Source organism: Gobio gobio, assembly GCF_949357685.1.
Source record: "Gobio gobio genome assembly, chromosome: 21".
In the NCBI taxonomy this organism is placed as follows: Eukaryota; Metazoa; Chordata; class Actinopteri; order Cypriniformes; family Gobionidae; genus Gobio; species Gobio gobio.
In genome coordinates, this window is record NC_137117.1 from 22579394 (window position 1) to 22598041 (window position 18648).

An 18648-nucleotide genomic window follows, 5' to 3' on the forward strand; every position below is an offset into this window, starting at 1 on the left:
GACTGGCTGATTCTGAGTCACTCTCGAGAGCAGGTTTGCGAACACAGGGACCTGGTGCTCCAGCACCTAACCTGTCTGGGTTCAGCACTGGCTTCGCGATCGAGTCCCGAGGTGGGCATGACAACAGGGAACGCTCCGGGTCCCAGTGACTCGGGCCTGCCGTCAGACCTTCACCCCGTGGGCGAACCTCAGTTTTCTACGGGCAGGAGTTCCCCTAGAATGAGTTTCCAGGCATGTTGTTGTATCAACAGATGCCTCTGCCACGGACTGGGGTGCCATGTGCAATGGACATGCTGCCGCGGGCTCCTGGAAAGGACCCCAGCGCCAATGGCATGTCAATTGCCTCGAGTTGCTGGCCGTACGTCTTGCCCTGCACTGCTTCCGAGCCCTGCTCAAGGACAAGCATGTACTGGTCCGTTCAGACAACACTGCGACAGTAGCGTACATCAATCGACAAGGTGGTCTACGCTCCTGCCGGATGTCGTAACTCGCCTGCCACCTCCTCTAATGGAGTCAGAAGCATCTGAGGTCGCTTCATGCCGTTCACATCCCGGGAGAACTGAACCATGCGGCCGACGAGCTGTCACGTGTTCAGACGCAGCCGGGGGAATGGAGACTCCATCCTCAGACGGTCCAGCTGATTTGGGAACAGTTTGGCGATGCACAGATAGATCTGTTTGCCTCCCACAACTCTTCCCATTGCCGCTGGTATTACTCCCTGACCGAGGGAACCCTCGGCACGGATGCACTAGCGCACAGCTGGCCTCGGGCCCTACGCAAGTATGCGTTTCCCCCAGTGAGCCTTCTCGCACAGGTTCTGTGCAAGATCAGGGAGGATAGGGAACAGGTCCTTTTGGTCGCCCCGTATTGGCCCGGGCTGACCTGGTTCTCAGAACTAGTACTCCTTGCGACAGCCGATCCCGATCTGGTCGATCCCTCTGAGGAAGGACCTCCTGACTAAGAGACGGGGCACCCTTTGGCACCCACGTCCCGATCTTTGGAACCTACACGTGTGGGACCTGGATGGGATGCGGTAGGTTTGAGTACCCTGCCACCTCAGGTGGCAGCTACCATAACTTCTGCTTGGGCCTCGTCTACCAGACAGTCCTATGCGTTGAAGTGGAACCTCTTCGTCCCCTGGTGCTCTTCTCGGCGAGAAGACCCCAGGAAATGCCCGATCGGGTCCATGCTCTCCTTCCTCCAAGAAGGGTTGGAGCGAAGGCTGTCTCCCTCCACCCTGAAGGTTCATGTAGCTGCTATATCGGCTCATCACGACCTGGTGGACTCTAAAACGGTTGGACAGCACGACCTGGTTAGCAGGTTCCTGAGGGGGGCGAGGAGGCTAAATCCACCTCGCCCTCCTCAGATGCCCTCTAGGGATCTTGCAGTGGTTCTATCTGCCCTGCAGAAAGCTCCCTTTGAGCCCCTGCAATCCATAGAGTTGAAGTTCCTTTCAATGAAAGTGGCGCTCTTGATTGCCCTAGCTTCCATCAAGAGGGTAGGGGACCTGCAGGCATTTTCGGTTGACGAAGCGTGCCTGGAATCCGGGCCGGCTAATTCTCTCGTGATCTTGGCCCCGGCCTGGATACGTGCCCAAGGTTCCCACCACTCCTTTCAGGGATCAGGAGGTGAACCTGCAAGCGCTGCCTGTGGAGGAGGCAGACCCAGCCTTGGCACTGCTCTGTCCAGTACGCGCCCTTCGGGCTTACGTAGACTGGACGCAGTGTTTCAGGACCTCAGACCAGCTCTTTGTCTGTTCTTTGTCTGTACCCCTTTGGGTAACCCCCACATATGTATTTCCACGGTAAGTCTCCTCGAGCATGTGTCTTCCCTTGGCAAGACACATTGCCACCCCTGGGGTTGAAATATTCCACCTGCGGCTGGATACCCCAGTGTCTTCCGTATGCAGTCCCTACAGGGGTCATACGTGTATTCTTAAGCCCTCCCTTCGGGCAGGCATTGTGTTGCATTTCTCCACGTGGGATATGCTTCCCAGTGTACCTTGGTATTGCCGTTGAGCCCAGTCCCTTGTTCATGCTCAGACTCACGTCAGGGATCTCGGGTCAGCGCAGGACGCTGGAAGACAGCCGTCGTGGCGAGATTGAATTGGGACCCCCATTTCGTCAATAACTGACGTAACTCATAATGTACTGACTGAAAGGGAACGTCTCGGTTACGTATGTAACCCTCGTTCCCTTACGTCCCCATGCCACTACCGCTGTACCGCTGGAACGGCCAGGCGCTCATGCCTCGGCTCTTCAGCAGGTAAACATAATACGAGTGTGCAATGCAACACCCTTTATACCCACGCGGTGGGGCGGGGTTGCATTATTCAAATTCCGCAGACCCATGGCATTTTCATGCCATTGGCTCGTTTTGTAGATTAGGGTTGTGCCGATGGACGATATCATCGTCCATCGTGATGGCTGACCGACATCACGATGGAGCGCCACCATCGTGATGCCACGCCCCTGTAGCGAGTCTGTTGTGAGTGCGACACACTAATCCTCTTCTATAGTATTAGTTAAACTAAAACTTAGCAGGGATTGCTCTGTAAATTAAATTGAGAATGTAACTACAGTATTTAAAATAGCATATATATGCATTAGTCTATGCCAGATATATATATAGCCTACATTTTGAAATAATTTGAGGCTGAAACATCCATAAGCATGCGTGTTTATTTTAGCACTTCTGTCAGTGAAACAACACACTACAGCCTATAAAACATTTAAACGATTTTCAGTAAATAATGGTGACCTAAAGAATATAAGCAAAAAAAAAAAAAATTAGTTAGAAAAATATTTGATTCATACTATTTCCCCGCAAAGATGTGTCATATACCGCTCTGCGCTTTGAGAGGAATTTGGGACACAAGCTGGATAGACACCTTTTCGAATATCTTCGTCTTCATGTTTTCTCCTGATGTTGCAAAGCAACACTTGTTGTAAAATGTCTGAAGAGCGGATTTTCTTCCACACGGTCAAGACATTTAGGCAATGTTTGATTATTCACTGCCAGAGAAAACGAAACTAAAATCGTGTGTGTGTGTGTGTGTGTGTGTGTGTGTGTGTGTGTGTGTGTGTGTGTGTGTGTGTGTGTGTGTGTGTGTGTGTGTGTGTGTGTGTGTGTGTGTGTGTGTGTGTGTGTGTGTGTGTGTGTGTGTGTGTGTGTGTGTGTGTGTGTGTGTGTGTGTGTGTGTGTGTGTGTGTGTGTGTGAAATGCGCTATTCAAATAAACCAAACTTGACGCGCCTTACCAAGTTTAATAAAAAGAACAAACTGTGTTATATAAAATTTGAGGTAAAAAGGTATTCGTCCTACAGTGTTTTTTATACTTTACCACAGTAAAGGATGTGAATAGTTATAATAGACTTAATTATAAGCAAACGAAAGGAATAAACATTTACAGTATATCCCCTGCGAACATTTGTGCGACGTGAGTGAAGATTTGGGAAAAGAAACGAGATGTCCATGTCCATTGGGATAAAATGGACAAGGCCTATTGTTAAAATTCACGGAAAATCGAGTGACCAGATCGCAAAACAGAATCAAAAAGTGCTATCTGACCATTATTTATTTTCTAGACAAAGCTTTGTGCTTCACTCCTGTGGTAATATTCACGTGAAACAGCATTCACATACAAAACACTGGGTTAGTAAAATAACGAAATTTTTTTTTTTTTAAATTTAAGTAGAAAATAGTATTTATGTAAAGAGCTATATTAATATAAAAAGAGCACCACTCTTAAGTGGAAGGAAGCTATTTTTTCCCCCTCACATGCAACCTAGCGGATGAGTCATTATTTGGGTTAGTAAAAATAATGAAATGATAGTTTTAAGTAGAAAATAGTATTTATGTAAAGAGATATAGTAAATTATCTACCTATTTACCTAACTTTTTTTTCCTATGCATGACCAGGTGTTAACCACATTTTCTACTAATTGAGAGTAGAAATACTGCAGTAGATTTACTAGAATGCCCTATTTTACTGTCAAAACAAGTGAATATTGTAGAAAAATTCCACACTAGAGTAAATAGCGGTTTGCAAAGCCCCGCAAAATGATGTTGTGGGGAGACAACAACCAATAAAACACAGACCTGCAACACACTCATTACACATGAATATTAAAATATGACCACGGAGAGAAAAAACAGAGTTGAGGGCACCTTAAAGGGTTAGTTCACCCAAAAATGAAAATTCTGTCATTAATTACTTACCCTCATGTCGTTCGACACCCGTAAGACCTCCGTTCATCTTCGGAACAGAAATTAAGATATTTTAGTTGAAATCTGATGGCTCTGAAAGGCCTCCATTGGCACAATGGCACATTACACTCTCAAGACCCTTAAAAGGCACTAAAGACGTCGTTACAAAGTCCATCTCACTACTGTAGTTCTAAAATAACTTTATAAATCGGCGAGAATAGTTTTTGTGCGCAAAAAAACCCTAAATAACGACTTACATAGTGATGACGATTTCAAAACACGGGCTCATGAAGCTTCGAAGCGTTATGAATCAGCGAGTCGATTCAGCGGTTTGAATCGCCAAATTTCAGCAGTTTGGCGGTTTGACACGCAATCCGAATCATCATTCGGCTCATTGATTCATAACGCTTCGAAGCTTCATGATGCCGTGTTTTGAAATCGTCATCACTATGTAAGTCGTTATTTAGGGTTTTTTTGCGCACAAAAACTATTCTCGCCGATTTATAAAGTTATTTTAGAACTACTGTAGTGAGATGGACTTTGTAACGACGTCTTTAGTACCTTTTAAGGGTCTTGAGAGTGTAAAGTGCCATTGTGCCAATGGAGGCCTTTCAGAGCCATCAGATTTCAACTAAAATATCTTCATTTCTGTTCCGAAGATGAACGGAGGTCTGACGGGTGTCGAACGACATGAGGGTAAGTAATTAATGACAGAATTTTCATTTTTGGGTGAACTAACCCTTTAAGCATTTTAAAAATCTAACCCTATATAACAACAAACTGCCAAAATGAGGGAGAAACGCGGAAGAACATTTAGAAGGTCTAAGGATAGTCAAGGCAAGTCAACCTTATTTATATAGCGCTTTTAACAATGCAGATAGTTTCAAAGCAGCTTTACAGTGTTAAACAGGAAAATAATGCAACATAATTTTATTCAGCTGTATAGCCATTGTGGAGAAAACGGTTATGTCATCATTTCATTTCAATTATCATACAGTGACAGTGTGGGCTTTAGATCAGTACTTAGATCAGTAATTTAGTTTATATGGTTAATTTAGTTTAATAATTAGATTTATTTGGATATTTAGTTGAAACATTTAGAACAATTTAGTGTCCCCAACTGAGCAAGCCAAGCCAGAGGCAACAGTGGGAAGGAAACCAAAACCCCATCAGGTGACCTAATGGAGAAAAATAAACCTTGGGAGAAACCAGGCTCAGTCGGGGTGCCAGTTCTCCTCTGGCCAATTAACAAGCAGTAGGTGTTTCTCAATGTCAAGGATCCTTCCTCTGCAGGACTGGTCCTTCCAAGTCACTTCCTTCAGAGGCTGGGCGAGGCTCAGCATAAATGGAACAGGCTAGCAAGTGCGCGTCAGCCTCATTACGTCAGTGAAAAGGTCCGTTAGCCATCAATAATGTAATTTGTATAATATCAATAAGGTTGTAATTTGTACTGGCATTTAAAAGTGAAACTTTACTTATATTTAGTACGGTTATAACAAATGTTTGGTAACGTAAATACTTACACTTGAAAGCATATTGCCCCGTTAACGCTCCGACTCCGCCAACGTCCGATATTTTGTATTTTTTGAACAAGATAGCAAAGCTGCGCGCTTTGTAGGTGATTTGAGAACGCTAAGTGCGCGAAGTCTACTCGTAAGCATCCTTTCCTGTATATGACATATACGAAGGACTCAGACCTTGGTTGAAATTCCGAGGATCCTCGACATTGGAACAGCCCTTCGACTGACGACGATGACGTAGCATCGTCGGAATTCTGGCTTCCGAGGATCCTTCCTTGACATTGAGAAACGCCTAGTGTATGATTATTATTCTGGCAACTTTACATGTCAGAGGTCATAATAGATCGGAATATTCGAACGATCAGCGGAAATTGATATTTTCAATACATTTAAGAAATGACACACATCAGTTTAACACTGAAAGAATAAAACAGTTACTTTTTTGCCCAATCTTCTTTGAATTGTCAGTCTATTTATTAACTTGCATCATTGTCTTACGTGTAGCAGAATAATCCATCGTGTCATCGCTGTCGTGATCAGACGTACGGTTGTATCAGTGTCCTTTGCATACATTTCGTTTGAAGAAGACGTGAGTAAATATGTGCGCCGCATACACGCTGCTGGTTCATGTTTACAGCACTAAAGTATATGAAATAGGTCCATAAAAAACTTAAACACGCTCGCTCCGGTCTATATATGTGCTATATGATCCATGTGGTGAGCGTTGTAAATCTCATCACGGCGCTCCGCGCAGAAACCGCTCTCTCTCGGGGCCGATATTTCCCGGTACTATTCTCGGACCGGGCCCTTGATCAAGCATTTGTGTTTTTTTAATCATTACTTTATTAGCTTAATCGGGTGGGCAGAAAGCTATGCCATAATCAGAAATAATATATATTTAGCAAAGTAAGAACTAATACTACAACTAAGAAACAAATGTATACAAAGTTGCACAAGTCAGGTTTAGTCTAAAGATGTGTGTTAAACCGATGGAGCGTGAAGAAACGCTCTGAGACGCCAGTCATGAGCTGCTCGCGTGAACACTGCGCATTGCTTAACTAGCCTATTTCTTTTCGTTTCGAATTGTTTAGTTTAAAAGACATTTCAAGCTTTCTATACACATATTTTTCATGTCTGTGAGGCAAGTAGCCTGATGAGTTTTGGTTTATTTATGAGACGCGCTCCAGTTCATGTGCAATGAAAGTGATCACTCCCGCGCCTTCATGTCACGCTTATAGTCTGCTATAGTCTAGTTCCTTCTCATTTATTAAATCCAGGTAATTGGCTGACGAAACCTTGATTAAAATTAAGATGCAATTTATGCAAAACAAAAACTTTAAAGAAAGGTTTTCTACAAAACAAAACTTAATATTAAACAAAATATAATAACCACCAAAATAATTTCTGACCCACTCGCATCTTTTCACTTTTCACAATCAGATGAAATTTTAAAACAACATTATAATATTTAAACATAAATATGAAACAAAATACATTGTTTAATGGCTACAACAAGTATAGTAGGCTACAGTACAGATAAATGTCATCTCTGAGCGGGATTTGAGTCCTTTTACCGGCGAGCGGTTCATGAGTGGAGTGCGCCTGCATAGAGCGGATTATTGAGTTGAGCGTCACACCGCTCCGCTTCGCTCATTACAGGCTCGTTCGGGTCGGGTTTAAATCGGGTTTAAAATGGTCTGGTTTAAATCAGGCTCGGGCTCATAATTACAGTTAATGTGACGGGCCGGGCCGGGCTCAGACACAACGTGCACGGGCTCGGGTTGGGTCGGGCTTGATTTTTTGAGCCCGAACTAAGCTCTACAGCCAATGTACACACAACGGCTGTCCCAATTCACTCACTCATTTTCATTCACTCCTTCAAGTGAACAATATAAGTGGATAACGTAGAGAAATTGTGAATGAGGCTTAAGGGGGGCGATTTCAGATTCGGCCCTAGGCTGTAATGCGATCTCAGCTGTGTTCTCACTACAGTACAACAGTGAAACGGGACCCTCTCAAACATTGACGCTCTGCGCCTTGTTCCGAACGTTGTTTAAGCGACATATACGGTATTGCGGTATAATCAAAATTCATATCATAACAAAAATAAATACCGGTATTCGGTATGAACCGGTATACCTCCCAGCACTACAATACATTATGTTGGTTCTGTTCTGTTTACCCTAGGGGGGTTATCGCTGCTCTCCCTTCTTTTATCCATGCCAGGCTCCGTGGATGTGCAGGGAGTTCTGGCCCAGAACAGAACCATACCGCAATCCAAACTATATGCTAATTGTCAATCATTTTTGATGATAGTGGTCCTGACAGAACTCTTCTTTTAAGAGATTAGATTTTCATTCGATTTTAGTTTTTCATTTGAAATGAAATCCACTGAGAGGTATTGTGAGCAGCGGATAGTACTTGTAGTGTTAATGAATCCATATGTTGTGTGTTGCAGGCTTTTGAGGATGTGTACATTGAACAGAGGAAGACTATTCGTGTCATTCTGGAGTATGCTGACAAGGTCTTTACCTACATCTTCATACTGGAGATGTTGTTAAAGTGGGTAGCCTACGGTTTTGTCAAGTACTTCACCAACGCTTGGTGCTGGCTGGACTTCTTCATTGTTGACGTAAGTCTATTACTTCAGTCGTGCTATGTTTGTTGTCAGTTTAATAAATGCCCTTGACATACATCTTGTTGATGAGTTACATCCTGCCAAAAGCAAAATCTGACTAGTGTTAGAATTTGTTGAAAACTGAACAGCAAAATGCAGTGCTGCATATCTAATATAAAACTCTGGAGTGAGATTTTGCAACGAGGCGTCACTGTGAGTGGGGCCTTGATGTGTGACGTGAAACACCATATGGCTGCTTTGGACAAAAAATAATAAAAACATGGAAGGGATTTAAGGTTTATTTGTATTGTATTTTTTGTCTCTTTGTGTTAAGCCTAGTTTAGAAAGTGTTAGCTTAAAGGGGTCATATGATGCAATTTCTTGTTTTCAATTCTCTTTAATGGATTTCTTTAATGAATAAGATCTGCAGAGTTAAAGCTCAAAGTCTCAAACCCAAAGAGATATTCTTTGTAAAAGTTAAAGCTCAGCCACACCTTCCTAAAACACTTCCCAAAGTTGATTGATCAGCTTGGTCATCTGCATCATCTGGATCAGATTTGGGCTCGAATTGATAAGGTAGGACCGACATTATCATCTGTCAATATTGCTTTGCTTTGGGAGCTGATGTTCCAAATATAGTTAGAAGCATGACATTTCCATCAGACACTTAAGGTATTTGGGCCATTCGCAATGCGCTGGATCACTGGCCAATCAGAGCACACCGCACTTTTCAGAACGATTAACTTTGTAAAAATCGTTGAGTTTCCGAATGGAGGGCATAGAGGTGCAACAATAATGTACAGTATGTGTAAAATAATGACTTTTTGCATTGTCACATTGCAGTAAACCAAATACACAAAATAATGTTCTTTTTAGAACCATCAAATGACCCCTTTAAGGCTTTGGTTGGCTGCTAGTAGAAGTTAACAATTAAAGACTCTGATTGATGAGTTGTATGATTCTAATATCTGATAATGAATTTGCAGTCAGACTGTAAAATGTGTAATACTATGAAAAGTGTAATTTAAGCATATTTGCACAGAAAAGCAGGAATGAATGAAGAGTAGGAGAGTAGGAATGAAAGTCCCGCCTTTCAGTTTAAAACGGCAATTGCCTTTTTCTCTAGAACACACATGCAGATTAACTGAACCAGCCAGAAAAATACTTAACATGATTTTAGTTTTTATGAATAATTAAATTGTCCGATTTTAATTGCTGATTTAAAATTTCAACTTTGGGCATTTCTGTCTTTTCCCATTCAAGTAGATAGGAGCTGTATGTCTTTTACCTACATCAAAATTAGCTGCAGTGGGCGTTACCTAGATGGTTGTCGAGTGACCTGGCTTGTCTTAAAGGGACTTTTGGAGCTTTGTTTAAACTGATAAAATAAATTCTTTGGCATTTCAGACAGTATAAACTGCATATTCATAGACCTGACAATAACGTTTGCCAGTCACAGCAAGGTAAGTTTAAAAGATGGCTTAAAATAGCTGAACACTGGTGTAGTACTTTCTTTGAGCTGTCAGTAAAAAAAAAAAAAAAAAAAGTGTAGCAGGGTAGATAAAAAGACAAATATCTGCCCACTGTCCTGTTTCTATGCAGATGAATTATATGGTGTAAAAAAAACAACAACAAAAAACAGGATGGTTCATTTTTCAACAAGATGTGAATGTTTTTGGCAGAGTAGAGTCAAATATGCTCTTTTTATATGAAGAGTGAAGTTGTGTGGTGGTATGCAGGGGTGAGGCTAGAAGAAAAACTGTGTGCTTCTCTTGAATATAACTGCTTATGTAATATATATTCTTTGTGTCTAAATCGTGTTATTTCTTAAGATTACATCACCTCTTTAAGATCTATCACCCATATATAGCCATGCAAAAATGCTAGATTTCTGCGTGATCCTGAGATGCTTGAATATCTGCCATCAAGAATGATAAACTGGCTTTAAAAATCCCCAGTATTGTGCTAATAATTGTACTTTTTTTCTTCCCCCTTTGTATACAATCAGTAGTGAGTTCATTTTGTAAAATGACAGAGGCCATATCCATCCTTGTATGGTTTAAGTGTTGGAATGGAAACAACTAGGCAGAATCAGTCTATCAATAACAAGGATTATTGATCTATGATATTCAAGCAGTTCTCATTCCAAATGAACCTTGTTTCCAATTCTTGTACATATGTGTATGATGTCTATATTGTGTGAACAATAAGATATGTGTGGCCTCTGACTGGTTTCATTTTCTACCCTGCCCTTATTGTGGGAGACTCACCAAGTGTAAAATGCATTTTAGAGTCCATTATAAGTTATGAGTGCAATCATAAACACATAATATTTCATACAACAAATGAATGGTGTTAATGTAGATTTAAATTATGAATCAAAATATTTGATTTAAACATTTTAAGCTGTATATGTGACTAAAATGCTCACACTTGGACTCCATACTAAGGGATTCAGAGGAATGTGATGTGGATGTGCTTTTCTCATGATATTTGGAGGACATGTTACAATTGCAGTGACGATGTCAAGATACAAATTGATTGTATGTGTGTTCTGACCTTGTTCCTGAACTAACCACATTTTAGCAGAACTCGTACATCTCATACTGTTTAATGAGCTGCTGTGGGACATTTTTAGATGCATACACAGTCTATCTGATGTTGTTGTTTTTTTGTGACATTATATGTCCTTAAATGTGATCAGAAGATTGCTTTTGCCAACTGTTTTTGTCCACCTCAAATCTTTCCAGAAGCTCCAAAAAGCTTGATAATGGAAATCTGTTGTTTAGCTCTACATAAAGAGAAATTTAGTCATTGACAGAATTAAATATAAAATGTATTTATTTGCAGATTAAGTTACAGACACAGCCTGGTCCCTAAATCATAGCTGATGCTGCATTTCATTCTAACTCGGAAAGTCAGAATTTCCTTCTAGGAAAATAATAATAATTTAATTTTTCAAAATTGTTTGTCTATTAGCTAGCTAAGCTAGTCTAACAGTGTACTATCTAGCTTTAATAACATGTATGATGGCAGTATGACCAGAATCTTATAAGCAAACCACAAAAAAACTTGCCTAATATAGAAGTTCTCAAGTAATTATTTAACTAATTGAGTAAACAGTCAGTGATAAAATAAGAACAAAGAAACAAATGACAATAGGACAAATAAATACAACATAAATATACATATATAAACTGTCAGGGAATAATACGGATGCAGTTGCAGGTAACAGAAAAGTTTATTTTGAGCTCAGAAATGGACACAGGGAAAAATGGCAGGAACAAAAAAAAAACAGAAAAAGAATCCAAATCAAATGTCCACAGGTCCGGTGAGCACTATTAAACAAGGACAGTTCCCAACGTCACCAATGACGCAATATAGAGGAGTTCTCAGATGAGCGCGTGACGCAATATAGAGGAGTTCTCAGATGAGCGCGGTGGGCGCAATGAGCGCGCAGAGGGGAAATTCCCCGATGATGGCGAAGAGCACGCAGAGAGGGGATTCCCAGAAGAGAGCGGTGAGCGCGGTGAGAGGGATTGCAGCGATGATTCCGAGCTTCCACAGAGCGGGGATCACCTGGGCAGGTGGCAAAGGAATAACGCCCGTTTCACGCCCGTTTCACACATACTCCGTTTGCAGTGCGTATGCGGTGCGTATTTTTTTCCGTACCCATGTTAACGGATTACAGCTTTCACACTGCACGCGGATGCTGTCCGTCAGTCCGTTCCAGGTGCGGTGCGTCTGCAGCAGTCCGGCGATCGTTTCCGTACCGAGTCTATTTTTTGCTGTGCTGCACTGCGGAATTAAAGCGACAGCACATTGTTCGCTTTAAAATAAACATGTACTGACGCGAAAATCTAGTAATTTTACCACATATGCATATAATTTAAAATATACTCTGTTTCAAAGTCAACACATGGCTTTTTTTTCTCTCGGGTAAAGCAAGGAAACGACACCTTACCTGGCATTTAGGTAAAAAAAATTGAAATAATGGAGAGTACGTTCCTGGAGGTGGAAAAACAAAGGTCTTTATGACCTGCTTTTAAAAGGATTTAAAAACGAAAGAAAAGATGAGAGTCGGCTGTTTTTGTATATAGCCTATTGTAAGTTTCTAATTTAAAATGTTTATAGGCTATAAGTTATATTTAAATGTTTTGCCACTTGTGTGAGCTAAATCTAAAATATAGGCTATATAAATATAAAGTAATGAATTGAATAAAACGTTGTTTAAATGTAGGCTACTACGTTAAAACGTGACATCTATGAAACTGTAAACAAAGAGCAATTCTGACAAGCCATGTTCAGTAACAACTTTTGGATTTGAAATAAAAATAAAAAAATGAATAAATGCTGTGTTTGTGGTATACAACCGCGGATCAGTTGCGCGCTGCAAACGCAGCATATATGAAAGCACAACAGCGCGTGCTGCTCCTGCACCGCATACGCACCGCAACACGCACCGCATACGCACTGCAGGCGGAGTATGTGTGAAACGGGCGTTACACATACTCCGTTTGCAGTGCGTATGCGGTGCGTATTTTTTTCCGTACCCATGTTAACGGATTACAGCTTTCACACTGCACGCGGATGCTGTCCGTCAATCCGTTCCAGGTGCGGTGCGTCTGCAGCAGTCCGGCGATCGTTTCCGTACAGAGTAAATTTTTTGCTGTGCTGCACTGCGGAATTAAAGTGACAGCACATTGTTCGCTTTAAAATAAACATTTACTGACGCGAAAATCTAGTAATTTTACCACAGATGCATATAATTTAAAATATAGGCCTACTCTGTTTCAAAGTCAACACATTGCTTTTTTGGGTAAAGCAAGGAAACGACACCTTACCTGGCATTTAGTTTAAAAAAAATTGAAATAATGGAGAGCACGTACGTTCCTGGAGGTGGAAAAACAGGTCTTTATGAACTGCTTTTAAAAGGATTTAAAAACGAAAGAAAAGACGAGAGTCGGCTGTTTTTGTATATAGCCTATTGTAAGTTTCTAATTTAAAATGTTTATAGGCTATAAGTTATATTTAAATGTTTTGCCACTTGTGTGAGCTAAAGTATAGGCTATATAAATATAAAGTAATGAATTGAATAAAACGTTGTTTAAATGTAGGCTACTACGTTAAAACGTGACATCTATGAAAGTGTAAACAAAGAGAATTGTAATTCTGACAAGCCATGTTCAGTAACAACTTTTGGATTTGAAATAATAAAAAAAAATGAATAAATGCTGTGTTTGTGGTATACAACCGCGGATAAGTTGCACGCTGCAAACGCAGCATATATGCACCGCATACGCACCGCAACACGCACCGAATACGCACTGCAGACGGAGTATGTATGTCTGCCACAACTCTGCATAACCTCATTGAACGCGCTGATGACGTGTGATGTCTGTGCGAGCAGGGTGCGTGGAATTATGGAAATACATATGTTGACAGGCAGGACCAAATGCATTGATTGGATGAAAATGTTTTGGTCCTGAGAGTGAAGAGATAACAAATAACAACGTGTTTATGAAAAAATAGCTTACCCTACCTTTAAGACATACAGTGGGGAGAACAAGTAAAGCTGTTTTTGGATTAACAAGGAAGTTTCCAGTTCTGAACTTTCATGATATTCTTATAGTATAATGGATGCACTATATATATATATACATATACAGTGGGGAGAACAAGTATTTGATACACTGCCAATTTTGCAGGTTTGCCCACTTATAAAGCATGAAGAAGTCTGTAATTTTTTTCATAGGTACTCTTCAACTGTGAGTGACGGAGTGAAGTAATTAATTAGCGTTTTATTGCATGACATAAGTATCTGATACATCAGAAAAGCAGAACTTAATATTTGGTACAGAAACCTTTGTTTGCAATTACAGAGATCATATGTTTCCTGTAGTTCTTGACCAGGTTTGCACACACTGCAGCAGGGATTTTGGCCAACTCCTCCATACAGACAATACTGGGCAATACAGACTTTCAGCTCCCCCCAAAGATTTTCTATTGGGTTCAGGTCTGGAGACTGGCTAGGCCTCTCCAGGACCTTGAGATGCTTCTTACAGAGCCACTACTTAGTTGCCTTGGCTGTGTGTTTTGGGTCATTGTCATGCTGGAAGACCCAGCCACGACCCATCTTCAATGCTCTTACTGAGGATAGGAGGTTGTTGGCCAAGATCTTACGATACATGGCCCCATCCATCCTCCTCTCAATACGGTGCAGTCGTCCTGTCCCCTTTGCAGAAAAGCATCCCCAAAGAATTATGTTTCCACCTCCATGCTTCACGGTTGAGATGGTGTTCTTGGGGTTGTACTCAACCTTCTTCTTCCTTCAAACACGGCGAGTGGAGTTTAGACCAAAAAGCTCTATTTTTGTCTCATCAGACCACATGACCTTCTCCCATTCCTCCTCTGGATCATCCAGATGATCATTGGCAAACTTCAGACGGGCCTGGACATGCGCTGGCTTGAGCAGGGGGACCTTGCGTGCGCTGCAGGATTTTAATCCATGACGGCGTAGTGTGTTACTAATGGTTTTCTTTGAGACTGTGGTCCCAGCTCTCTTCAGGTCATTGACCAGGTCCTGCCGTGTAGTTCTGGGCTGATCCCTCACCTTCCTCATGATCATTGATGCCCGTGAGTTTAGATCTTGCATGGTGCCCCAGATAGAGGGAGATTGACCGTCATCTTGAACTTCTTCCATTTTCTAATAATTGCGCCAACAGTTGTTGCCTTCTCACCAAGCTGCTTGCCTATTGTCCTGTAGCCCATCCCAGCCTTGTACAGGTCTACAATTTTATACCTGATGTCCTTAAGGCTGATTTATACTTCTGCGCAGTGATGCCAGTAACGCGTTACTTAGTAACGCGTTACTCTAATTTGACCACTTTTTCCAGTAACGAGTAATCTAACGCGTTACTATTTCCAAACCAGTAATCAGATTAAAGTAACTTATCCAAGTCCCTGTGAGTTACTTTTTTTTGTCATTTTCCTTAGTAAAAATATATATTTTTGCTTTCTTGTTTAGTCTCAGCAGGGGTTTTCCTGCATAGAGAATTACGAGGTGGCCGCTCCGTCAAATTTCTTGCCGCCTCCGTCTGTCGACAAAACTCAAGACAGGCAGTCACTTGCTCAGATTAGGCATGTCGTGATAATTAAATAATCATCAGAAATATATATTGTCACATTATCTTTCAGCAATCATTATTAGAATATTATTATTTGCTAGTAGCCTACAAAGTCATCTAAAGCCATTCCATAGCTGAATGTCTTTCCTCCGCTGTAGCTGTCAATCATTCTCCGTTCAGCAAAACTGCGCGTCGCGTTCGTGCTGGTCAGCAGCACGGTAAAGCTCACTCCATATGATATATTCCCGTTATAATACTTGATATGTTGATAAAATAATTTATCTTCCTGGAGTTTATCTAGCGGTTTCTGAAAGATGTTGTGCTCGCTACTCAGGTGACAACACAAGGACTATTAATTAGCATCACATGCACAATAACCAGAATTAAAAACTGCGAAGAAACAAATAATCAGTGAATGTTTGGACCGATATAGGCTACATAGTAGACTAGGATTTGTGGGCTCAACGCTCATCTTCTCTTTATGCCGTGAACTCTTCAATGTGCACTCGCGCTGCACTGCGCCCTCTGACTCCATGTTGCTTTAAGCGCATCATTCTGCACCCGGGATGCGCATAAGCGCTTTGTTGCCGCTCTGTTTTGAAGCGTTTCATATATTTTCATAGTTTTGTGCACTTAAAGATTATTAAAAAATATATTGTTCTCACGGATCGATCATATATTTGTTGTCCCTTTACAGAGCTGCACATTACGTTTACAATAAAATATAAATCTTGTAATTTTATATTATTTGTGTAGGCCCATATCATTATTTACATTCATATATAAATTAAAAATGTTTTTCATAAATGTATTTAATAAGTACACAAAGTAATTTGTACCTTTTTCATTAACATGTTTAGGGTTTTATGTTTAGTGTTTTATGTTTATTGTTGGCAAAAACGGTTGTCATTTTTATGTTGAGGCTGCAGAGGTGTTGTTGGCAACTGATGAATGTAACTAATAAAGTAACTTGTAATCTAACTTAGTTACTTTTAAAATCAAGTAATCTGTAAAGTAACTTAGTTACTTTTAAAATCAAGTAATCTGTAAAGTAACTAAGTTACTTTTTCAAAGTAACTGTGGCAACACTGCTTCTGCGTCGCACCTACGCCGTATCCTCTACGGCGCAAGTTACGCATTGGTTTTCATTTATACTTCTGCGTTGTTGTCTGCGTCAATGTGCAAATCCACATGCAGACCGCTAGTTAGCAGTGTCCACGGGCATGTTGATGGTAATCCACAGTATCAAGCCAAACGCCGAAGAAGAAGCATTTTTACATTGTCTGAGTATCAGCAGCCGTCATGGCGACAGATATCGGCTTTTCTTGCAGCTTGAGTTGTTGTATGTAATACAAATTAAGCATCTCTAGTTGATTAGTAGAGTTACAAAAGAGGCGATCTGGCGCTGAAATGCATTTTTGAAATCATGCCGAGTGCTCGTGACGCTGTTTTCAGTTTCGTTGGCTCATGCACAGACAAGCACTTCAATCGATTGTTGTTGCGAAGACTATTAATTCCATTGAAATCACAAAACGAAATGCACCCTAATGTGTCCCTGTTCTTGATATACAATCACTGATCAACATCTTTGGTTTTAATGAGAAAATAAATAAACTATACACAACGGATCTATGTATTTATTCACTAACATAAACCATCTCGGCACTACAACATATTGTGTTATATAGCAGATATAAGGATGAAACTATCAGCCCATTTCTGGACACACACACACACTCCTATTATTTCCTAGTTCCCTTTCGAGGGAACTCCCACTGCATCGGTAACGACGAATTTGGGGACACTCCCTAAGCAACAGCGCGTCTGAAGTATGAATGAAATCAGGCCAATCCTGATTGGTGTTGCGTCATGACGTAACTATGACGGCGTACCCGGAAGGTACATATAGGGCAGCCCAGGCATAGTAATGGCAGTTATCGCTCTTCAGCATAGCGCTCTGTGTGAAATCTGTCTGTCTATTTATTGTTGTTTGTCAAAAAGTGAAAGTGTGTGTGAAATGGCGACTGGAAAGTGAGAGAGTTTAAGCAGTGTGTGCATCCGTGTCCCCGTTACATGTCGGGCTCGGATGCACACCTGCTGTGTGTGCAGTGTCTGGGTGTTCAGCATACTCGGGCGGCTCTCGAGGGAGCCGCTTACGAGCGTTATGAAAGCTGACACTCAGGCTGCTCCGCTCTCGGCTGGCCGTGTTCAGTGAGACCAGCCAGCCTCGTGAGCCCTGTGGATCGGTCCCGCATCCGCCGAGGCGGTGCGGCGAGGCCGGTCATGGGGCTCACGGATGGACTGTCAGCGGGACTTGGGACTGCTGAGGCATTTTCCCAGTCTTTGTCTGACAGTTCAGATGTTCTCCTTCCCCGTGTGGAAGCCCGCGCTGCGGCTTCTTCCCCCGGGGCGGAGGACCCGATGCTTCAGCGGTCTGATTCTGAGGAATTAGACGCGCTCAGCATCGAGGCAGTCAAAGTCATGAAGCACTCCTTATATATGCAATTAAAGTGAACACACGCGATCGGTGTGCATGAGATACTGGATGGCTGCATTTAAATCTGAGGATTTAAATGGAATATGAGCTGACTCTGAGGAGTTAGATATTCAGCCTGTCATTCAGACCATGTTTCACCGTATTGTTTGAAACTGTTTGGCTTTCTTTCTCGAGGGATGAAAGCCAATTGTATTATGACGGCTTGAACCACGTTGCTGAGGCAACGCGGGGTTTATGAGTCCATATAATACAAATAAACAGTTCGTCTGATGATTACGGCCACATTTAATTCTGAGGAATTAAATAAAATATAATCTGACTTTGAGGAGTTAGATATTCAGCCTATCATTCAGACTTTGTTTCACCTTATTGTGGCTGCATTTAATTCTGAGGAATTAAATTAAAATATTATCTGACTTTGAGGAGTTAGATGTATTTTATGCAGCCTGTCATTCAGTTCAGTTGGCACGGGGTTGGTGATTATGATGGCATTTAATTCCAAGGAATTGAGTGTCGTGTTATCCGACTTTGATAAATTGGATACTTTAATTCTGTCGCCCAAGCGTGTTTAACTTGTGAACTGGATATTCATCTAAGATGGAGCCCTCCTGAAGTGATGTCGTTCTCGCCGCCTTGTGGCCTGCGGGACACATCAGGTTTAGGCAAGGGCTAAATCGCA

The 18648-nt window shown here is 41.6% G+C and overlaps 1 protein-coding gene across 10 annotated transcripts in view; it reads left to right on the top strand.

Annotated features, from left to right (window-relative positions):
• scn8aa (sodium channel, voltage gated, type VIII, alpha subunit a) overlaps positions 1–18648 on the top strand; it is a gene marked incomplete at its 5' end in the record, with an annotated part of 78861 nt that overhangs the window by 41880 nt on the left and 18333 nt on the right. For all 10 annotated transcript variants that reach the window (XM_079803333.1, XM_079803338.1, XM_079803339.1 and 7 more), the window contains one exon: positions 8187–8360. In XM_079803333.1, coding sequence (XP_079659459.1) covers positions 8187–8360 — 174 coding nt within the window. The remainder of the gene's footprint in view (positions 1–8186; positions 8361–18648) is intronic.